The sequence below is a fragment of the Microtus oregoni genome, unplaced genomic scaffold (assembly GCF_018167655.1).
Source record: "Microtus oregoni isolate MIOR12 unplaced genomic scaffold, Mior012 000024F_ref0000369, whole genome shotgun sequence".
In the NCBI taxonomy this organism is placed as follows: Eukaryota; Metazoa; Chordata; class Mammalia; order Rodentia; family Cricetidae; genus Microtus; species Microtus oregoni.
The window spans coordinates 24,413,486-24,438,107 of NW_024543083.1; the positions used below are offsets into that span (position 1 = coordinate 24,413,486).

General features: G+C 44.0%; 1 protein-coding gene across 2 annotated transcripts in view; it reads right to left on the reverse strand.

The window, feature by feature from the left end:
• Positions 1–290: 290 nt before the first annotated feature.
• Positions 291–24,622, reverse strand: part of Stox2 (storkhead box 2) — a 110,168-nt gene continuing 85,836 nt past the window's right edge. For both annotated transcript variants that reach the window (XM_041673549.1, XM_041673550.1), the window contains 3 exons: positions 22,660–22,812; positions 11,899–14,164; positions 291–6,858 (listed from right to left, as the gene is read on the reverse strand). In XM_041673549.1, the coding sequence (XP_041529483.1) occupies positions 6,663–6,858; positions 11,899–14,164; positions 22,660–22,812 (2,615 nt within the window). In that variant the 3' untranslated portion in view covers positions 291–6,662. The remainder of the gene's footprint in view (positions 6,859–11,898; positions 14,165–22,659; positions 22,813–24,622) is intronic.

Sequence of the window (24,622 nt, forward strand, 5' to 3'; positions counted from 1 at the left end):
AGCCCCCAAATAACCATGTTGCTCTATAATTTCATAAAAATGGGGGACCACACACAACTCTAACCATTGCGCTGTGTTAAACCCACCCCAAAATGTGATCTTTTTAAAACCCATAGGAAAATAATTTCGATACAGGAACTCCATTTTTGGTTTTCAATTTAAAAACTGTAATAAAGAATGTGCAACAGAACTCTGTTACAAAAATCACATTAATCAAAGTGAAAACCCAACCTCATCTAAATGATTTTTTTCCTCAAGTAGCAAAAAAAAAAAAATTCCACTTACACATATAACCAAATGTTATTTAATATTTTAAAAAGTAACACAATCCAAAATGGATATTTCACACAACACTACATAAACAACATGAACACAATATTACCATATGGAGGGACTTTCAAATATAGACTTACAAAAATCCCTGTCCTTTTTTTTTTCCTTTTAAGTTATTATACTAAGCATGACAAGGAAGCATCATTTACAATATGGTACACGGACACGATAAAAACCATGTTACAAATGTGCTGTTAGAAATCAGGAACATTAGGGAAGACGTCTCATGAACTGCAGCTATTTCATATGAAATACTATACAATATAAACAGAATATCCATCCTGGATGACCTTTACAGCAACCAGAGACCGAGTCATTTAAAGTTTTTTTTTTTTTTCAGTGCAAAAACATTTTATTCAAGGCAGTCTTGGCTGCAAAACTCCTTCCTAACATACAATAATTCCCACTTGCACTTCTTAGTTCATTGGCCCTAATGGAATGGTCACATTCAAGTCGCTCAGAGAAAGACACCTGCAGAATCGGGATCCCTTGAAACTCGGATGCTCAAACTGAATTCTTCTCCAGATAGTGGGACGGATGTCACTGCTCTAAGGACTTTTAATCTGTAGCTGTTGATACGTACGTGGAGGTGACCCTAGGGCAGTTTGATTCCTAACTGGGCATGCGCGCACAATACTGCGCGCTATTCTGTTCTTCCAATGTGGAAACCGTGGTGGTGTAGGTAGCGAGGTGGGGGAGGGCAAGGAGGAAGAGAGGGTGTTCCTCGGAGGGAAGGAAGAGTTGGGGCTGCCGAGAGTTTTCTGTGTGATGGATTTCCTGGAGCTGTAGAGGACTGGCATTGGAGGAGAGCTCGGGTCTCAGGTTTGATACCTCTTTTGGGCGAGAGCAAGGGAATGGAGGTACCAAGGTCAGCCTTTGGACAGGGAGGTAGGCAGGTATACAAGGACCAGCCAAGCGCTAGGCTTCCATTTTGCCTTCTAGAGCCATGGATGCCTCGCTCGCCAACACTTCCTCGTTCACAGGGCGTGTGTTCGCAGGGTGTGTGTACGTGTTCGCAGGGGTGTGTGTTCACACGCGAAGCCAACAAGGAGCGTTTCGAGGCCTCTGACTGCCCGCATACAACGACAAGAAGGCTTAGTTCCCCTTGAGCTTTGCCGAATTCTAAATTCTGCAAGTCATCAACTGTTAAGTCTATGAACAGCAGTGAAGACACAGAAGTGTGTATGGGAGGAGCCACCACGGGGGAGCCCCTCTGCATTGCTGATGCAAGACCAGGGAACGGGACAGACACCAAGCAGGGAGACGCCAGTACCTTTTACAAACACATGAGATCTAATAATCAAATGTCTCATATGTATAATTTATGAAACGTCTCCTACAGAAAACTCCATGGGAAAGTGTCAGTTATATCATTAATACTATAACACCTTCAGAGAATAACGGCCAATTGTTTTCTATCTCTTGGCCAAAGTCAGAGGACAGCAATGCCTTTCCTGACATTTTTAACTAACCCAAAGAACAATGCCTCCCATGGCTTTTGCGCTCATTGTTCTTGTTTCTAGCTTCCCCAAGCCTTAAACATGGGCCAAGGAGTCCCTCACTCACAGGACATTACTGGATGGCTTTGACAATGGGTGGGGGGATGGGCGGACAAGGAAGCAACCACTTCTACTTGGGTCCACTGTGGTCTGACACTACACAGCTAGTTAGATCTGGGACTGGTCTGTGGGAATGGAGAAAGCAGGCATCAAAAACCTTCTGTCTCATCGTTTGAGAAAACACTTGGAATTGGACCAGCTTCCCAGATCTTGCGAAGCAGGGCTTTGTATACTGTGGTGAACCTTACTGAGCTGAGCACTGTGCAGAGTGCTTATAAAGACTTTAAAATAACAAAACAAAACTAAAAACTGTTTCAGCACCTTCCACTGCCTGGAATAGCCAATGTTCCTGATGCTGGAGTTTACAGCAATTACAAAAACCCAATAAGAAACTGTAAACAAGTGTGGATGTCTGGATTGGCCTTGAACGGCAAAGGCCATGGTGTGGATTTGGCCATCTCCCACTTCCTAACTCAATACCAGCAATTTGGGCAGAGGTGTTGAGATTCCAAACAGCCATAACTCTTCGAATGAAAATGGACAAGGTGTCAAGCTGAACTTGTTTTCTTTATTAGCACACATCAGAAAAATAGCATTGTAGTGATTTCTCATGATGGTCTCTCCAACAGATAGAAAATAGGTCCCTGGTAGCTGCCACTGTGTTTCTGGGTGACCGTGAGTCACTCCGTCTGTTTGCCCCTGTCAAGCACGGGGAATCACACACAGGACCTGCTCTGTGTAATTGCACATCTAACGCTTTGGAAGCACTTTGAGATCCCCAGATGAGCTGCGAAACGTTACTAGTGGTTGACTGTTAGCCTAAGCTCAGAATGCTACCCCTTCCAAATGGTAAGACATTTCCCAAAAATGATTGCTACGGTTTTGTGAGAATTATGCCTTTTCATTCAAGTTACGAACTTTATCTTCAAGTACACTTGGTGGACAAGTGGTAAACCCTGGGTAGAACTTTACAAAGCTATGTCAACCTAAAAGAATAACCCTTTCCTACGGGCCACCATTCTAGTCTCGGTGGTGGCTGCGAAAGATTTTAGATGTGCATTTTAACAATGGTGGCTGAGTTTTTGAAAAAGAGACGCATTTGGGAACAGCTGGTGTTCAAATCACTGCTCCTCCAGATTCCCTTTCGATTTATAGTCCCTGAACTTGGATTCTTCAACATCAAAGGCTCAGGCATTTATCATTTCTCCCCAGCTAGTCTCCTTCCAGCGCTCCTATTTCTGTTCTCTATTGGGTGCACAAACACACTCCCTTTCACACACTCATTAAGGTCTCCTGAGATGTGCAAAACACACCAAATAGTATACAAATTATTTAACAGACATCTCAGAATGCACGGCACAGCTCTTTTAATAAAAAGGAGGGTTGGGCTTCATAGGGTAGCATATCAAAACGGCAGAGAGGCCCAAAGTGCTTCAAGTTGGCAGTTCAAATTTTTCACGTCTTTTGTTACTGAAAAAAAAAAAGCCCTAGCAATCCAATCCAATTTTTAAAGGAATTAATAATTTCTCAAATGTTTACCAAGTAGCTCTTTGCCAAAGAGGACCTTCCTTCCTTCCTTCCTTCCTTCCTTCCTTCCTCTTTTTTTTTGTAGCAGGAATGGAAGAATGGGAAGACAATAATTTTAGAACATTTTAAAATGTCATTCACTTGTAACAAATCAAATGTGCTTTCACGGGGCAGAAAGGAGAGAGAAAGAAGACAACAGGTTTACAATTGGAAGCCACAGCGTGGTGTGAAAGAAAAACCACGGCAGTGCAAAAGTCATGAGTCCAATGGGCAAGTCACGGACACACAGGGAACACCATGGCCTACCGTGGAAGCGTGTTTTCAACATTGCTTTTCTGAAGAACACACTTGAACACACTGCTGCCATCTCATCAAATTCATGGAGGTAGTTATATGTAAAAATAAAAATTACCATAAAGTAATATGCTGTATCATAATAATACATATAAGTGTGCAAAATGCCGATAGATGTGTTGACCCTTTAAAGTTGAATGCCTCACAGAGATTCAACCAGATTCAGTTTTGTAAACCTTTCCATTGATAAATGCTAAGACTAGACATGCAGTCATGTAACACAAAGCTAGCTTCCAGTGGAGAGGAAAATTGGCAAAGCCTAGGGAGGGCTTCAGGGCTGTGGGCGTCAAGAGTCTCACCATCTTGATGAGGTCATCTTAGACACACAGACTTGTCATGTCTGTCATGTGCTTCCCACCACCAATGTCCCTCCATTCAAGAATCCAGATTAGAAACACACAGGAGTGTTTCTCCTTGGAATATCTGTTTATGTGGCATATCATCTTTGAAGTCCTTCGTTCTATGCTAATGGCTGCTGGTTAAGGGAGGGTCTTTTGTTTCTTTCTGAAATCATGTACCCCATAGTGATTAGGCAAAAAACATACACATTTTATTTGAATAACGTCTTCTGTAAACCTATTTCTCGCAAACCATCAAAATTCATGTCTTTAAAGCTTCTTCTCCTGAACAGAATTCTGTCCTTGCTGCTCACACAGTACTAGATTCCTTCAATGGCTATGTCCAGAGTGTCTATCAGAGTCTAATGTATTGTTTGATGCTCCTATTATTAATGGACTGAGTATGCCAAAAATTGGGAAAAAAATTAATTTAGACAGACCAGATCTAGGAATCCTATGGCATACAGCTCCTCAAGCAAAAAGACTGTATAGAACACCAGATCCATGACTGCACATTCTGGAACGTGGACACGTGGTTGCTCTCTCTGGACATACTTAAGTCATGAGAGAAACAATGTGTTTTTCAGTAAAGGTGGCATGCCTGGGGGGAAAGAAGGTATGGGATTCAAAACCCAATAGGCTTAAGCATTTCAATGACATAGCAGTATACTGCCCACTGTGCTTAAGCCTTACTACAAGAAGCACATAAAGCAATGTCTTATACCAAAACTGAGGAGCCCAGTTTGAGCCAATGCAGCTTCTGTATAGCAGGCAAAATGTGAGAGACTTTCCCACGACTTCACATGACTGTGTTTCCTCAAACACACTGCTAGTGATTAAGCCTAACCCAGAAAAAGAAACCTCTCACAGATTTATGCTCACTACTGAGATCTTGGCTGAAAATACTTTACATTGATTTTAAAATTGTTTATTTATGAATCAATTTATGATCCATGGCTCCAAAAAGCACCATCCAACACTAAGCTGAATAAAACTTCATGTCAGACCATCTACTGGGATCAGAGGTAACCCTGGAGTAGATGGCTTTCCAGTGCCTACAGACGTAGGAATCCTATGGTATACAGCATCTTCTGTATACTCTTCTGTCGAAGCGGGCCTTACTTGTAGGACTGAAGTGTATTGGCTAGTGGTCCCCCCGCTGTGGAGCCTTTTGATACTGAGCATGACATTGCAAACCAAAGTAGAGTGTGAAGAAATCATCTTAAAAGATGCGGAGTGAGTGAGCCCATGGTCCACCTAAAACAGGCCTCCTGAAATCATTACAAGGTATCTGTAAACATTACTCTGGCATAGTTCATGTATGCATAATCATCATTCTGATAAATTTTAGGGGAGTACAATTAAGGATATACCATACCAGCGGAATGAGGACATTCTGCTGGTTATTATATGGGTCCATGTACACTTCTAATCAAAAATTACTTTAAAGGATTTTTTTTTCTATAGATATCTTCCCAGGAATAAAAGGCCTGAAGTTCAACTCTCCCTAAATTTGCTCTTTCCTACGACCACTAAAAATGATCTCCCACAGCCTAATTTAGGCATTCTATTTAAAACTACATAAAATAGATTTATGTCCCTTCCATTAGAAAGAATAACACCCTCGGACCACATTCTTCATTTGTATCATAAAGAACATTTTTGCTTCCAAACAAACTAACCACTGCCTCTATGATAGGAAGAAAGCTCATCCCAGTGTCACAAGGAGGAAGGTATCCCTTCTTCAATATCTGATTCAGCCCTCCCAAAAGTCCACACCACCTTCTCCGCCATTCAGTGCCGTGGCCCAGCACGACTGGATTCCCCTTCCTCTGTCCACTTCAAAGGCCTATATTCCCGTCTGTGACCGTGGAAGGTAAAACAACTCAAGACAAGCATCGAGTGCACTGGAAAAACAGAATCCTGAAAACAAACACTCTAAGGACTTCCGGCGGGACCCTTTCTGACACGCTGCCATGGGCTCCTGCAAGAGTGTCGTGAAAACTCACAGTGAAAAATGGCTGGCGCCTAAAGGACTCACACACAAAGGGCTGGGGTCCCTTCTGCTCAGTTTGGCATCAATTTCTCTCACAATGGAGACCCTTACATTTACATTTTTATGGTGACTTGGCTTTTTTTTTAAGGGGGGGGCTGGTTGTCAAGGATTAGTTCCCTGGCCCCATTCCCCATCGGCTGGGAGCAACACACATCTGTGGCATTTCAAAATGGAATTGGCAACTGCATGACGTTGAAAAATGCATGTTCCACGTACAGTGTTTAGACTTGCCTATGTGTGTTCAGGTACAGTTAATGAAGCAGAAGTATACATATCTCCCCTACTGCTATTCGGTTGCTACAGAGCCATAAATGTGAAAAGCAATACTCTGAAATAAAGATTTTTTTTTTGCCCTAGCCTACTTAGCAGCACAGCTCAAGTGACCCCCCAAGCTGTGCTTGAGATGTTTGTCTTTGCAGAGATGTAAACGTCAGCCCCAATTGTCGTAAACGTTACTGTATCGGACAAGACAGAAGGTCTGAGGCAGAGGGACAATCATACACTAGTAACAGAAGCTTGCAAGCAGTTGGAAGGTTTCTGTAATTTCTCAGCTTCGTTGGTCGGGGGATCCGTACTTGCGCGGAAGTTGAAGGTTGGACCAGCTCCGCCGTGGGCCGGACTCAGAGCAGGATTCTGACGGCGGTTGCTTTCAACAATGCTTGATGTGTTGGAAGCCAGGCTCTCCCGAGTGCTAGAAGAGTAAAAAGGGGTTGGTTTTTCGTTTTGCTTTGAACATAAACAATTACATATTGAGCCCAGAAGGAAGAGCAAATGACGGAGCTAATGGATTTCCTGTTGGTTCGTGAAGCCTTATCAGTACGCGTCTCCACTTATGATCTGCATGTACCCTTCCAGCCCAGACCCTGGGAATCATGGGAGACACGAACGGCAGCTCACACAGTAAGGGGCTTCTGACTACCAAATGTGTGGCTTCCCCGCCTTTACGAAAATGACTTCAACATATAATGTGACAGACGACCATCACACTGGCTTTGACAAAGAATACACATACCTGTGTGATGGTTTTGCCAAAAGTTGAGAATTCAGACTTCATGGCTCTCGAATAAACTCCATAACTGGACGGAAAGATTCCACTGTTTTTGTTGCTTTTGGTTAGATGTTAACATGATGGGTGGACTTCAACTATGCCACTAGCTGACTTCCCCACTGGGATAGGAATGCAATTATTTGTAAATACTTTATACCCCTGTCTCTATTTTAATGCTTCAGTTAAAACACAATCATATGTTCAGATAAAGAGCATCTCCCCTTTCCTATTGATTTGTGAAGCTGCAATTCGTTCCTGTCTCCCTTTGGTAGGAATATTTTCATTTCTTAAGGATGGGGTGATCTTTAAAACAATAAAACTTCTGCTTAAGTTTTCCAAGTTGGAAGTATTTGAATCTTTCTTTTGCTGCAAAAGGAGATTTAAAACATTCATGTTTGAAAAGTCAGGACAACAGCAGAAATAAGATCACTCACAGACAGAGAGGGAGGGAAAGGGGATGGTATTTAAGATCCTCAAGGTGATTTGAAGAAATTTACCCACTTACACAGAGCGGAGAAATCAAAACCATTCTCAAAGCACCTACCCCACTGGCTGGATTCAAAGTTCACCTGGTCTCTGTACTTAGTCAAAGCCAGCTAAACCTAGCTATTGTGTGAGCAACCACAGTCAAGACACCGCCTCCTCCCTTAGCAGTTACTTCCAACGAGGTATTTACTCCTGATCCCTTAGCGACCCAACATCTTCATCATCAAGAACCCAGGAATTAATGTTCACTGACTATCAACCAATCAAACAAACAACAACAATAACAAAACCCCCAATACTCGTTCTGAATGTAGAGGATTAATGCACTTAAAAAGCTAAGCCAATTTTTTCCACCAAGATTCTGGTTAGATGAGCATAACTAAAGAATGCTACAAAATGCCTCTTAGGATAGAAAATACCTGACTTACCTGCTTACCTGCCTGGCCTCTTTCTCCAGAAAACCAATCAGTAGTTCTCCCAGAGCTGGGTCTGAGGTGTGGGGTCAGTGGAGGAAGGATGAGGGCAAAGCACATGTTGAATCCCAAAGGTTTTATGGCACATTCCATTCACTGCACTTTCAGTCACAGCAGTGACTTTTAAAAAGATCTATTTAGTGTGTGGGTGTGCACTATGGCATGTGTGCAAAGGTCAGAAGACAGTTTGTGGGAGTCATTTCTGGTCTTCCCTAAAATGGAACCTGGGCATCAACCTGAGCTCTCAGGCCTGGTGGCAAGTGTCTTTTACACACTGGGCTATCTGGTCCATGAGAATAACTTTTAAGGGCATCTCACTTCCTCAGGTCTATAGTGGAGGGAATTGTGCTGTGATTTACCTACTCACAGGGTGACTGTGGAAGAGAAATAAGCACTGATGTACTGGCACATTAGAAAGCTAGGGAAGCGCTATTTCTGTTACACATCTATTGCAGACTCATTTAAATAACAACTGTAGATCAGCTTGGGAATCTAATGATCACTCATGGCATTTTTTTCTATGGAAAAATGAATTGTAGGGTCCAAAGGACCTATTTTTTAAAATAGCTTTTGAAGAATCAGTCTATCATTTATGAAGCTCCTGCTGTATTCTGTATAGTGTACTTGGAACTAGAAACATAAATCATTCCAACATGACACGTTAGTTAAGAGATGTCTTTGCAAGACACCTTTGAGCTGCATCCAATGCACTCATAGGGATAAATGTGTACAGTAATCCAGTTTTTGCAAAGACTATATTTCATGACAGTTGGAATCATGAGCGCCGTCTGTGATATTCGTACGGAGGGATCTGGAGATACTGACGGACAGCTAACATTTATGGCAAATATGGCAGTAAAATACTTCTCAAATTTAATTTGGAAGAGAGAGCAAATAATAGAATGCAACCATTAAAATGAGCTATTTGAGCCAGGAGCCATGGTGTACACCTTTGATCCCAGCACTCAGGAGGCAGAGCCAGGTGGATCTCTGTGAGTCTGGTCTAGAGAGCGAGTTCCAGGGACAGTCAGAACTGTGGAGAGAGATCATGTCTCAGAGAGGGGGAGGAGGGAAAGAGGGTGAAGTAGGGGGAGAGATTCACTAAGTGTTCCTGCTATTCATCCTCTTTCCAGTACAGGCTTTCCAGAGCACACGCCCATGGGAGCGCATCGTGTCTCTGGTAGTTGTGTTGATGTTGCTCAGCCAATTTGGGGGTTTCACATTTGAAACTCTACATTTCAAGACTTTTCATTTCAATATAACTTCTCACACACAGTTCAAGTTTCTATCCTTTTTGGGTTCTCTTTGTTTGTTTGTTGTTTTAAATACTCTTTAGTTTCCAAAACACGGTACTGAAAACATGGCTAAAGATGATGCCCAGGTCAACACCAAATCCTTCAAGTGTAGAGAGAAACCATTTGTCTCAGGAGAATCATAATTGCTTAGTGGCCTGTTTTAAGGGAAGATCCCCACAAATAACTTAAACTTCACGCTCCTCGTGGTAATGGAGCAGCAACTGCACGGCAGTGTTATTTCACCGGGTGCCACTCACGGTGAAAGCACTGGAAGTCTGGTGTTGTTCTCTTTTGTTCTCTCTCATGCATAGAAAGGCAGCTTGGTGAACCTTAAAGTACACAGAAAGCAAGCCTGTCACCCCATTTTTAAATAAAGGGTTTTCACTATAAAACAGGAAAATTGGGAACTCTTGAATGGGCATCCTGCCTAAAATTTTTGGGAGATCTACAATTTCCCAGAAAGGAGATCCAATTCAAGTACTACTAGACAGACCTGTGGCTAGTGGGTTAGAGTTCTCTCTCTCTTTAGAATTAATGTTTCCTTCTACAATGACAAGGCATCTAAGTACCTATTTAAAAATGAAAATAAACTTCAATAAGCTACCCACTTATAAATTCTACGTTACACAGCCCAAGTTTCAAGATAATATATTCTTTGAAGATCCTGGTTCAACTATCTCATGGGTACTTTTTTTCATCCCTAAACAAACAAAACTTTTCAATATTATAAAGGGTTAAGAACCACTCACTCCCAACATCCCCTTGATAACAGTCTTGGGAGTGCCACTATTTTCTGCTGAAAGTCTGGGTGCTGAGGGGCAACGTGAAGGGCATGAAAGTATAACAAGAAAAGCATTAGGCAGAGGAGTCTCCATGATAAGAAATAATGAGTATAAAATACAAGCAAGTAAACCATCTTTTCTATAAGCAATGGCTTTGAACTTTTACCACAGACCTCCGATTATCTGGCTCCTACTGCTAGAGTTTCCAAGACAGGAAAAGATACAGAACAGGAAAATCAGTGGCCAAGGACAGAGACACTAATTGGAAAATAAAATCTGGTGTGGGAGGGGGAAAATTTAGCAAAACAGATTCTTTAAAAAGGCCAGGGCACTGCTCCCCAGGGTTTCCTGAGGATCCTTAATGCACGCAGAGGCCCGGGATCCTGGATTCCCCAGCACTTTTCCAGAGTGCCAACTCTGATAGATGTGCGTTAGACATTGGAACTTCCATTTATGGGTAAACTTGGGGTGAAAAGGTTACATAATCAAAATAGAAACAATAACAAGTCAAGAACTGGTCCTTCAAGAAATAGCAAATGCCTAATTATGGAATAAATACTATAATGATCCCCAAGTCTGACTTTGAGATGATGTGTCCCCAAGCAGCCCAGCAATAGGGTGCAATAATCACAAAGGAATGAATTGCAATTCTTAATAACATAAGTGAGCGTATATGAAGTACCTATGTGGGTACTTATTGTGATTATAAATGCTATCATATCGGAAATCAGAGATGATGGGGGATATGCATGTCTGAGTAGCATTTCTGCGCCTTAGAGTCACCAATCTGGAGAAGAGTTTAGAAGCAAGATTTAGGTTCCAAGTGGCTGTTTAAGGAGAAGAAAGAGTTACGGAGAAAAACAGGAGCTGGGACGTCCCTGGGTTTGTGTTTGTCAGCCCTAAACAACCTCAGTGTGTTGATGAGGACCATCGGGTCTTATACACTCCCAATTGTCAGTACTGCTGAACTAGCAAGACTACAAAACGACATTGTCCAGGCACCGTCAATTCTACAGGCAGGAAAGCGAAAGTGCCGGCAAGTGTTTGCTCTCACAGAGTATGGCCCCTAACTTTCGTGAGAGGAACAAGCTTTGATGTCTCCATCCACACACAGGTGAAAGAGGAAGACATCTGAGCAAGCAGAACAGACTACGCACGGCATAGGAATTAGAGTGATACCAAGCTTTTAGATCCTTTGGGAATATTGTAAAGCCCATTACTATAGTCTCACTAGAGGGGCCATTGTGCTAGCATCGATTTTATACCCAACCCTTTCTTCCCAATGACTATATTATTTGTACTCAGAAAGTTACTTTTTTTGAAGGATTAAAAAAAAAATCCCTTTTCCTGGGATTACAAATACAAATAGAAGAAACCGCTGGGAGTGTTGGTCTTAGTCTTGCTAGACTGAGGCAAGAATATTCGGGAAGGGTAACCAACCCACCAGTCCAGATTGGTGATCTCTACAGCTGCAGAAACATTTTTTTTTTCAATTCCTGAAAAAGAAGTTAGAAACAGGTTGTTAACAACACAAGTCACATAACCCACAGCCCTCATTCACTGCCTGAGACTGAAGTCAGTTATCTGCATAAAAGCCCCTGGGGCCCTGGCGGGTGTGTGCGGATATAGAGGGACACCTCTCCCTACCGTGGGGAGTTGAATCCACTGTCCACCGTGATGCTGCTACTGTCCATGCTGTCCAGGCGAGCTGAGTGGGTGGCTCTCTGGTTGCTGCTGCTATCAGTTTCTTTTGGGGTGAGGAGGGTGAGGTTCTTCTCAAACTTCCTCTGTAAATCCCGTTCCTTCTCCCTCTCGAGGAGCCACTGCATGGTGCCCACATCATCTCTGTTTTTCTCCTCCTCTGTGTTTTTGTTGGCCCCTTCCTCAGAGTCGTCATCATCGGAGACATTGTAATAGTCAAAAGAGGCCTCCTGGTTCCCTCCAGACTCCTGTTGACGCTGGGACGGGGGCATGGCTTGGGCCACGGATGTCCCCAGGGAAGGTTCCAGTTTTTCACATCGGCCTGGCAGTGTGTCAACAGGTGACTTCGGGTGAGATTTGAGGAGGGACAAGCTGGATTTGTGATAGCTGTTTACAGACAAGGTGCTGTGTAGGGGTTTGAACAGTGTGTCCTTGCTGAATATTTCTTTCCTTTTGTCCAGGCTGCTGGGTTCTGCGCTATGATGTTGGACCAGGCGCCCATTGGCCAACCCCTCTGCCACACCACCAGAGGCAGCAGGGCCCCCACCTGGCCCTTTCGGTGACTCCTCTTTGTGCCCAACAGGTTCCCTGGAAGAATGAGGGGTCTGCCTCTCAGACGGAGACAGCTTTTTTACCCCCTCCACCAGGGTCAACGTGTCATGGTCCTCTTTATTCTTCCCCAGAGGTGACGGCGCCGTGAGCACAGTCTCGCTAGAGGTGTTGCATTGGAAATAGTCATCCACAGCTGTTTTTGCTGGGCAAGGGCTGAGTTCCCCATAGGACGGCATACTCTCAGAGGGTTTGCCTGGCTCCAAAAGGCTACAAGCACTAGAAGGTTCCTTGCTGCCACTGACTATTTCTGGAATGCATACCTCTTTATAACTGGCAGAGGATATAAGAGCCCTTTGGTGACCAATAGTCTGCGCAGGCCGTAAGGTACTGTCGTCAATGTAGGACTGGCTGGGGGTCTGGTCATCTTGGCTGCAGCCTTCAACCAGGTCTTCTGGAGTCCCGAGAGAAGAAGCGCCCAGGGGGCCTTTGGAGTTGTCCATGGACCTGGATCTCTCCTTGGCCTTGTTGGATCTCTCATTCCTGGACCTCCGGTCCTGGGTATGGCTGTGGCTTCGGTGCACTTTGGAGTGGGAGCTTCCCCTGGAAGGTTCGGGAAAGGGCATCTCCGTTCTCCTTTTGGCCAGTTCGCCAGACACATCCCACTCGGGCGTCATGGGGAAATGGGACTCGATCACGTTTGTGTTACTGTGCATGATGAAGCTGTCTCCTTTGTGTTCAATGATGAAGCAGCCCTCCCTGGGGGCCCTGGTTAGGGGGTCGCAGAATTCATACTCCCTCTCGCCCGGGATATCCAGATGTGAGCCATCTGAAGGATCACCTTTCGACACGCGGGTCTTGCTGTGGGACCGAGACTTTCCGTGGGACTTTCGGTGAGTCCGGCTCTTTTTACTCCGCCCACTGTGGTGGGCAGAGGACCCGGCCTTGCTCCGGTGAGCCTTTTCCTCTTCAAGTTTCTTCATCAGTGCCGTGTGCCTCATGACATTTTCCACTGTCAAGTCCGGGTTGATACGCCGTATGATCTCCATCTCCACCTCCCGGGGGATGGTCGTCGGCGTGTCCTCGTCTCGCAGGGGCCACTCCTCGGGAGGAAACTGGGCAGAGAAATTGGCCAGCTGTTTGGTCTTGTCTTTCTTAAAACTCAGCCGGAATAACTTGAGGCCAAATTTTTTGGACTGTTTTTCACCATCTTTAGGTTTCGAGAGAGTTTCTGTCTTATAGGAGAAATTTATAGTACTTTTGCTTTTTTCAGTGGGCGGCACCTGGCACAGTGGAGGAGGGCAGTAGGGGTCTTTGCAGTCCTTGGCGGGTTTCCTCTGCAGAGTGGAGGCATGCATGCTGTGCACGTCTTCTCGGCAGCAGTGGCAAGAGTCGCAGTGCTTTCTGGGTAATGTCCTTTCCCTGACACAGCCTGAGGCAGAGGGCGTTATGGTTCCCGGTTGTGGAGAGGCACACTGAGACCTGTCAGGTACCCTCTCGTCCAAGTGGTACCACTTACTGTTAGTTCTTATGAGGGAAGGCGTGATAAAATAAGTTTGTGGGGTCACAATGAAATAGCCTTCTGGAGTCGGGTAGATTTTCCTCTCCCGTACCAGTGTGTTTAGGGTATGCCGTAGGATTTCTTGGCTTGGGGTTGGAACACCTACGGGCAAGAACAGAGATGTTTGTGAGAGAGAAGAAGGGACAGGAGAGGACCCCTGATTTTCAGAGTCCTGTGGACATTGCCAGATCTGAAGTACCGCCCCAGGGCATGGAAGCAGGCTTCAGAGGTGTTTGGTACGTTTAGTGTGAACCCCGGTTTTCTCTGATGACTCCTGTGCATGGTACCACCTGGGGAGTGAAAAGGTGTTAAAACAGGGAGCACTGGGGATGCAGATGCATGCTAGAACGCTTTGTCCAGCACGCGTGACACCTTGCTTGGATCCTGAGACTACACCAGGAAAACTGCTGCTGCAGGAGAGAGAAGGAAGTTAGACAGACTTCGATTGCACTGCTAAAAAGCCTTTCTTGAACATCTTGAAAGAGAGACTATTTCATAAAGGACAAGAAAATGAAAAGTTTCCCATGGAGTGACATAAATTTATGGCATTTTTTCCAATAATGTGATGTTCTTATATATATAAATATATATATACTTTATTATGTGCCAATTTTTAAAAGATTAAGTTAAATTAAAATTAACTTTTATAAATTTTATAAAAGGGTATTTGACTACTCCTCTTTAAAACTTCTTCTAATTTTGAGATTATAATATAATTCCATTTCTCCCTTTCCTTTCCTCCCTCCAAGTCCTTCTGTATACTGCGCCTTGCTCTTTTTCAAATTCACACCTTCTGCTTTTATGAATAATTATTATATGAATGTACATATATATGCACATGCATACACTTAATAAAAGCCACTTGGTTTATAAAATGTTACGCCCATGTATGCTTTCAGAGTTGACATTTGTATTGGGCAAATAATTGGGTGCTCTTCCCTGACAGACACAATTTCTCACATCCTTTAGTTACCCATAGCTATACCCCCCAAATCTCCCCACGACTGCCTACACATGAACTGAACAAGGACAACAACAGACATGCCGAAGGGGGCGGGAGCACCATGAGAACTCAATCCCGCACAGAGGACTGAACCACTCTTCAACATGCCTTGTGACTTTGAAATCCATCACTTTGCAGGTTGAAACTGTCTACTGCCATAGTTACAGTTAGATACGAGCACTGGTCTTGGCAAGAGTGAGCAGAGGGAGGTGGTTTTCCTAGTTTCTAACCATTGAGCTCTAACCCACACACTAATGAATATACATGGAGACAGTCTTGGTTCGATCACTAAGTCCCAAATGTCTGCATTTGCTAGAACATAAATACAGGGGTGGGCGGGGCACGTGTTTCATTGTGCCACGGTGCACTTAGCTTGTCAGGGTATTCGCGTGAATGCTTAGGTCCTCCCTACCTGAAAAGATAAAAATCAGGAAGAGACATCCCTAGGAAGGTGCACCTCCTTCAAGCTGTAGGTCACTTCCTTTATTTCTTGGATATTCTGCATTTGCCAGTGTCAGGTACATCAAAGGGGTGGGATCTAGAGAAATGATCTGAATGGTATAATTTAGAAACAGGCCAGACCAAACCATATAAATACTGCCAATACTTGACCCACAAAAATGGCAGTTTCACATGTCACGGTACAGTAGAGAAAGAAAGCAAGCTTGGATGCCAAGGCCAGACTGTTAGATTGGAAGTCTTGCTGTCTTTGAAAATGCCATTATTGGTCGAATTGTTCATTCTTTTTCCACCTCATTCCCTACTGTAGTTTAGATCTAGAATGTTCCCTAAAACTCCTGTGCTAAAAGCTTGACTCTTGGCTTGTTGCTATTAAGAGTTGGTGGTACTTCTAGGAGGTCAAGTTTAATGGGAGGGTCTTTAGGTCAATGGGGCCCGGGTCTCTTCCTCTCTCCTTTGCTCCTGGGCTATGATCCTACCACAGAAAGCAGACTCACCATAGACCTGAAAGGAACAAGAGCATCTAACCACAGGCTGAAACCTTTTCAACTGCGACCCTAAATAAATCTTTTCTTTTTACGAGCTTTAATTGTTATAAGAAGTCAATGCCTCCCCGCCAAATTCACACCTTACAATTCTCACTCCTCCAGTAGTCCCTCCAACTGTCCTTTGTTTGGAGCTAGGGTCTTTGCAGGAATAGTCAAGTTAAAATGGGGACATTAGAGTGGACCACAGTCCATTAGGAGTAACGCCCTTCTGAAAAAAGGAAAATGGCACAGCCAGAGGCATAGATGGAAGGGAGTGTGAAAAACACGGGTCAAAGATGGCCAAGCACAAGTCAAGGAGAGATGCTGGGGACATATGTTTCCTTCACAGCCTTCAGAAGGGAGCAGACAGCCCCGCTGACATAGCGATTTGGATTTCTGGTTTCCAGAACCGTACACACCTTCGTGTTGGTTGATCTCATCTGTTGTAGCAGCCCTCCCGGTGGTATCATTAAGGCAGCTGGTAACCTAGCCTCTGAGGCATCCGTTCTCACAGAGCTGCTGGGAACGTACACGGGTTCGGGGTGTGCACAACAGTGTGCGCCAGAGAGCAAGCACTCAATACACGCCAGCCACTGGTCTCAATTTTGGATCAGGAACCGTGGAAACCCAGGTTACCTTCACATGATGTGGTATAGCAACCAGAACCGCTAGGTGAGCTGAGAAATCTGTATGCCCTCGACCCTGCCAAACAATGAAAGTGGGATCTAACACTTTAGAACTGGTGCTCTCAGGGAGAGGAAGCCTGTGGGTGCAATGCAGCGCCCACCTTTGGGGGACATCCTTAGCAAGCGGGGAGAGGCTCACATACAGCACCCACCCTTTGAGAACATCCTTAGCAAGGGGGAGAGGCTCACATACATCATATGGCTAAATGCAGTTAATCTTTTAGTTGCATATCTTCCTTTAATTTAGTGATCTATTTTTGATAAATGTACACTGAGTTTTTTCACAACTAAGTAGCAGACTGGTGTGATACAGCTTGTTTTTAAATTCTTTGATACAGTGTACAAAATAGAAACTCTTTTTAACGGAATGCGTGATATTACTCCAAACCACCCAATTCTTGGGTGCCGCCGTAAAAGAAAAAACAGCTACACACAAGGTAAGCAACTTGAGAGCTTTTTTCATCCTCCTGCGAGCCAGAGCCTGCTGTTGAATGGCAGAAGACCCCATTCAGAACACGACTCATAAGATGAGCACACACGCTGTACTCTGCTCTCAGGTGATGAAGCTGTGAGCACAATGCCCACACAACAAACCTGGGCTTAAAAAATCACAATAATATGGTAAGTTTCAATTATAAAAACCCACAGGTTTTTTTTAATAACCAGCAGGGAATAATGGCTCATGCCTATAATCTCAGAACTCATCAGGAGGACTGAAGTGAGTTTGAGGCCAGCTTGGGCTACATAGTAGTTTCTGATCAGGCTGAACTATATAAAGAAACCCTTTCTAAAATGAAAAAAAAAACCCACATGATTAATTAATTCACCTTGACTGTTACTAAAGAAAGGTAAGTTATACTTCTTTTTATTTGCTCTTGTGTGTGTGTGTGTGTGTGTGTGTGTGTGTGTGTGTACACACCAAATATATGTGGGTACCTGCACTGGCCAGAAGAGGGCTTCAGATCTTCTGGAACTCGAGTATCGAGTATCAGCCTAACATGTGCTCTGAGGACCCAGCTTGGGTCTCTGAGAGGAGCAATGAGCATTCTTAGCTGCCTAGCCAGCTCTCTAGTCCATGAATCATATTAAGAGCAATCATTACTGCTGGTCTTGGAAAACCCATAGATTATACAAAATCATGGCCATAACATAATCACCATTATGCTAATCACCATTAAGAAAACTTTCTCTAGCTCTTCCTCAAAGAAGGGGCAAGAGAGAATCTGTGTTTTCCATGTCCGGGGATTCTCAGCGACACCAGTCAAACAGCGTTTACTCTGAAGACAGAAACCACAAGCACGTTCTCCCTTGCCAGCCGACCTATTTCACACTTCCAGCTTGGCTTTTCTGGTTCAACTGAAAGTTGTAAAAATTTATGCTTGTTACCATTAAGTCTTAGTATAGTAACTGATGTTTCTAGCCCTCGATCTCACCTGGAGTTCTACCAGACACTTGTGGGGTTAACCTGACAAAATGAGGCTCACCTGCATGCTCCACCCTTTCAGATTCTGCACCAGCACTTTATGGTGAATCAGGATTTGTGGAGAACAGAGACAAGCTCTGCATTCTAACCAAGCTAAAGCTGGACGGACCTCTCCCTTTTCCACACCTTTACATCTTTCAAAGCAAAGGTAGGTATTTAAATCTATCGCATGGCTATATGCTGTTTCGTGGAAGGTAGGTATTTAAAGCAATCGCATGACTATATGGTGTTTCCTGGAAGCACCTTTTGCTTTGCTCCTTCAAATCTGATTGGTTCTCAGAACAGAGTACACATATGTGTGTTCTTTGCTAGGCAGTTTGGATTAAAGGCACTTTCATTCTGGGGTAAGACCTGTGCACGTTATTCAGTCTAGCCTGGAACTGATAGGCTCAAGCAATCTTTATCTTCATTAGTTCCTGAGACTACAGGCTCGTGACTTCACGTCTGGTGTTAGATTGATTGAAATGCTTAATAATTCTATTATTATTTTTATTTGTGAAGAATGCTGGCTGAGTGAGAATTCCGAACGATGAGACAGAAAGAAAATATGGAATGGGCATGCTAACATTCTGCAGCTGATGCTAAAGCCAGCTCCAACTCTACATGCTGCCCCACAGTCCTCCATGGCCCTGAAGTGAGTCGGCCTAGCATATACAGGGATTAGCCCAATGTAACTGAGCACTCATCCTGGATGGGTGGGTGAGCAGTTCTTTAGGAGAATGGAAAACAAGTATTCTTTTAAGATCTTTAGAAATAGTCTTAGGCTGAGGGTGTGGTTCTGTGGTAGGAGACTTGCTTGGCATGCACAAGGCCCAGCAGGGCGATAGATCTCTCACCACACACACACACACACACACACACACACACACACACACACCATACAGCCCACCATGCATACACATATTCCACACCACACACACACACACATACATACATACTACACACAGCCCACCACACATATACACAGTCCACACCACATACACACCATACACAGCCCACCACACATACACATAGTCCATACCACACACACACGCGCGCGCGCACACACACACGCGGGTGTGCACGCACACGCACTATATACAGCCCACCACATACACAGCCTACACCACACACCATAAACACACACACACAGTCCACACCCCCACCCCTCCAAGCACACATGCACATGCAATTCTGTAATGGAAACTGGTGCACAGAAGTTGCTGAACAGACTTTCAAAGTTCAAATTATATTAAAAAGGCTCATCCTGCCATTTGTTTCTGGTACATTTTTACTCTTTGAAATACAGATATCCGAAACAGTGAGAGGTCATATTTGAAATTATCCTTTTCATTTATAAAACATGCATCAAATATAAGATTTCAAATACCTTAATAACACTGTTGTATTTCAACACCTCTTTTTCAAATAGTAAACTACAAAAGAAGTAAATACCCTTACCTTTAAAACAAAGAAGGTAAAAAAAAAGAGGTAAACAAAGAGTTAAAAACCCTCCAGACTTTTAGTACTGTCATTGAAAATGGACTTTAATTTAAAACAATTTTGAATTCTCAGTGATGTTTTGCTCTGACTTAGCTGAAGGAAAGCAACAAATAAAAGGAGGAGGAAAGGAAAAGAGGGCAGGTAAGCCAGGGAAATCTCCTCTTTTAGGAAATACTAGTTAAATGTTTGGATCTATTAAGTCAGGCATAATGGTGTACATCTGTAGAGGCAGGATGATAAAGTTCAAGGCCGGCGTGGTCTACACAGTGAGGCTGTGTCTCAAAAATCAAAATTTTAAAACAAAACAAAACTAAAGGGAAAAAGTAACGGTCACTAAAGAAGAATTTCAGTAATTATTACCATGTCCTGGACCAGGGGTTAAGGGGCCAGTTAGTAAATATTGTAGGCTTTGTGAATCATGTGACCTACGCGGCAGCTCCTCAACTCCCCTACATCCAAGGAGCAGAGGCTAATCCAGAGTTATCAGGAATGGCTGTGTTCTAATAAAACTTTATTCACAAAGACAGGTGCTACTAGGCTTTTGAAAAGCTCCACCTGTTGCAAAGTCTACATGGTGTTTCTGCAAATTTCTGTGTCTGGCCCGTAGTCCCCAGTGCTACACAGATGGGAAACTTTAGATAGTGCTTCTTACCATAAAACTTGGCAAAGCAGTTAGTACTTTGCCAGGGATTCGTTTTTGCTACAGTGTCTTGTAGCTTGGTGGCACTGTTTGTTGCTCAGTAGCGATGAGCATTTTACTACTGCATATGGGCTCTGCGTTCTTTCCTGGTTTACAGTCATGGGAGGCATGGAACCACTTCTGAGAAAGTCACGTGGCTTCTCATGAAGCTGTGGAACTAACAATCTGAAGACTTGGAAAGCAGCTGGATGGTTCGCTGAATGAAGCAGTGGCCTAGTATATATAGCAGAAGAGTTGACCTGTACCAGAGGGTGCTGTTTGCCAAGAGTATTGTCCTCTCTTACCTAGGGAGCTGCGAGTCTTACTACCAGTGGGAAAGCCATGCTGGGCAGCTAGAAAAGGGGGACAAATAGTGAAGAATGTTTGGAGATAATAAAATGTTATAACATTTAAGATAATTTATAGGTTGCAAGTGTAGGTTGATGCTACTGTTGGAATAACACATATAATATAAAAACACTGACATTGAAAATGGAGAGGGAGAGCATGGTGGTCCACGCCTTTAATCCCAGCACTAAGGAGGCAGAGGCAGGAAGATCTGAGTTTGAGGCCCGCCTGGTCTACAGAGTGAGTTCCAGGACAGCCAGAGCTACACAGAAAGACCCTGTCTCGAAAAACTAAAAACAAAACAAAAAAGAACCATAATCAAACAGACACAAGAAGAAGAAGAAGGAAGAGGAAGAGGAGGAGGGAGAAGAAGAAGAAGAAGAAGAAGAAGAAGAAGAAGAAGAAGAAGAAGAAGAAGAAGAAGGAAAGGAGGGGGAAATTACTGGGAAGGAAACACATAGTTTCTTTGAGGCCAAAGAAAATGTATGGAGACGGAGGGTGGTAGGTCATGTTCATGATCTTCACGGGGTTGGTTCTTCTAGCCATTCCTCGTGTGTGTGCACATGCGTGCATGCATGCGTATGCTCACGCACACTTTCTACACCTTGGCTTCCGGCCAAGCCAAGATCGCTTCATCAACGCATTAGAACATAAGATATGACCAAGGGTCAAGGATTTTTTTTCCCCCAAAGACAAGCAGTATAGGCAGCACAGGCCCACCTTTTCAGTCCCAGCCTACTCCCGGGCACCCTTAGACTCGAGACCTAAGCAAATGCTTACTGTTGTTTGTCTTTAACCATCTGGTTATTTATCACTCAGCTCTTCTGTAGCCAAAGCAGATTCAGCCAACAGCATATATTACTGAAGTCTCTTTGAAAGCTGAACATTAAGTAGATCATGCATTTATTTTTAATGTGATTTCTATTTCAGTCTAGAAAGGGATATAGTATTCACTAAGTGGGCAAACTGGCAGTCCTATAAGGTGCACACTGCCCATCTACTTTACCTTTCTTTCTTTTCATTTATTTATTTATTTATTTATTTGTTATTTATTGAGATGGGCTTTCTCTATGTAAAAAGCCCTGGCTGTCTTGGAACTCACTCTGCAGACCAGGCTGGCCTCCATCTATTTATAGATGTTAAAATATACATGCACAGAAAATGGCCTGTACCTAAGGAAATTTATAGATTTCACAGCAAACGGGATTTTGAAAGTCTCTTGTAACACTAGACTTGGCGACTCTGGCAGGGGCCCAGCACTGGAGGGGAGTAGTGGATCCCTCCATGGAGATGGGGCATGGGTGTTTAGTATAGACCACAGCAAACAGCCTGATCACTGGAATCACCAGCAACCATTGACACCGCGGCTGTACCCACTGTCTTCATTTTGTAACAGTTAAGGGGGAAAAAAAGCATTTTTTTTTCCTTTTAAAAAAGAAGTCTCAATTCATGAAGTAATGCTTTATTAAGGCTCATTAGATCATAACACAAACATGCGAGGCGTATTTATTTTAACATCATTTCTGTAGTTGGACTCCTGGGACTAAACATTGGCAGCTGTTTCTGATGAACCCCAAGTTTATATATTTAAGGAAGGCCGAACTGCAATGAATGAGTAGACTCTTGGTCATTCTCACCATTTCTTACAATGCTGGCTTATTTTTTTCCCCTTAGCATCAAGTTAAAAAGTATTATATCAAAATATAAAAGTAAATGAAAAAATAAATAAGAATAAAATAGAAAGTGCTGTACCTAAAGGAGTGACTTTGTGATTGTTATTATTTGAAGACACAGAAGAAAAGCATCTAGTCGGTTTGAGTTAAAGGTTTTTTTTTCCCCTGGTGTCCCTTTAAAGTCCTGGAGCCCACACCCCACACCCCACACCCATAGCCCACGTCCATTTAGAGAGAATGCCATTCTCTCCCGTTACCTGGGAAACACGTCGTCAGGTGTTCCATCAGTGCTTCTTGGGTGACAGGCTTCCTTGAAGAGTTCATTGCCGAGATGGCCAAGCAAAGGATTTCCCCGAGTGGAATAAACTGGGACTGGCTGATGGGGGACATACTGATTGGTGACACATCACCTGCAGAAAGATGAGTTTCAGGTGAGCGGGGTCATTAAAACACACCACGGTGTGCCACATCCCGGCCTCCACCATGCAACCCCCCCCCCCCCAGGACGACCCTGATCCTTGCACTATGAAGTCAATCAGTTTTGAATGCTGAAGCTTGTTGAGATCACAGCAAATTCTACTCGGGTGGAAAGACTTCCAAGCCCAGTGGCCGCTCTGATAATCTCAACAAGCAAAATCCTCCTTAAAAACCTGAGCTCTCATTTGAATAGTGAGAGTACTAACGTCTTGTAACAAATGAGGCTTTGAAAAAAAATAACTTCTGCTTTTAGTAGTATGGAGATGATTTAGGAAGCAACCACTGCTCACATTTCAAAAAAAACGTATTTGTGGTGAGTAATGGTGATTCGTCCTTCAAATGTTGAGGGTCTTTATGTGCTGGGCATCTGTCAGACGAGTTGGGAGCTCACATCGAAAGAGAAGCATCCCCTCCACAGTTGTCTCTGCCTTTGAACAGTTTTATTTAAGTGGAAGAGACAGACACAGAGATCAAGGTGACAGGGCTGAGTGATGGGCATAGAGCAGAGGACTGAGCAGTAAGCTCGGAGGATAATATGGGACAGCAGTATATTTACTCTCTGAGGGGCCAGTGGGACTCAGAAGCAGGGGACTAGAGGGCTCTTCTTAGGCTTTGAGATCTGAATCTGGCGTCAAGGGGCAGAGGATGGCTGGGGGGTGGGGGATGGGGATGAACTGAGGATGAGAGGAGCTACAAGCAAGTATTTTTCCATGGAGTTGTGAAGAAGGGGCGCAGCTCTGCAGGAGCAACCTCGCAGCCACAGCTAAGTGCTCAAGGTTCTCATCATATGAGGAAGAGTGAGCCTTGGAAGAAACAGAAAGCCAAAATAGAACAGATGTGGCTCTCATGAAGAAGGCCTGTGGTGGCCCTGAAGATGACCACCTGGAAGAAAGCAGGGCAGGGCAGGGCAGGGCAGGGCAGATCAGAGTGAAGTAGAGACCATGGCCCTTAGTATGCATCTCTGCCAGAAGGGATGGTGGAGACTGGAAGGCTGAAAACCTGGCATTGAAGGGTCAGCGATATATGTGTGTGTGTGTGTGTGTGTGTGTGTGTGTGTGCAGTGCTCAAGGAGGCCAGAAGAGGGCACTGAACCCCCTGCAACTGGAGTTACAGATCATTGTAAGCCACCCAGTGTGGGTGCTGAAAACGAAACTCAGGTTCTCTGGAAGATCAGTGCATGGTCTTAATGGCTGAACCGTCTCTGCAGCCCCAGCCCTCCGTTTTTTGTTTTCTTTTATTATCCCTTAAGCATGCTTTCTCATGTAATAAGCTAACACAGCTGGCCAAAGACAAGACTCGGGTCAGTTTGTAACATTAACCCTCACCAAAACATGTTTGGGTGCCCTGAGGTCAATGGGCCTCCCTGCTTTCAGGGGACTTAAAGCTGAGCTTTGACACATCTCCTAGGTTGTGGGAGAGTACAGAAGACCCTAAGGAAAGAACTTGAACCCAACTTTGAAATGATGTAATGAATGCAATTAGCCAACAGAGCTGGAGTTCCCTGAGTGTTGGAACCAGTTCAACAGGTGTATGAGACAGAGCAGTGGAAACCAGTGTCCAAGACACGAGGCTTGTACCCCTCGCCAGAGCCCAGCTGAGGTCAGGGCTCCCCTCCCTCACGGCATCACTTGGGGACCCCATCAGCTCTGTTATGATGTCCGGTGGATATGAGAGGAGTAGGTGATATTACTAATGGATCAAACTCAAATTCAGAAACGTCCAAGCAGATTTTACAAAGATCAG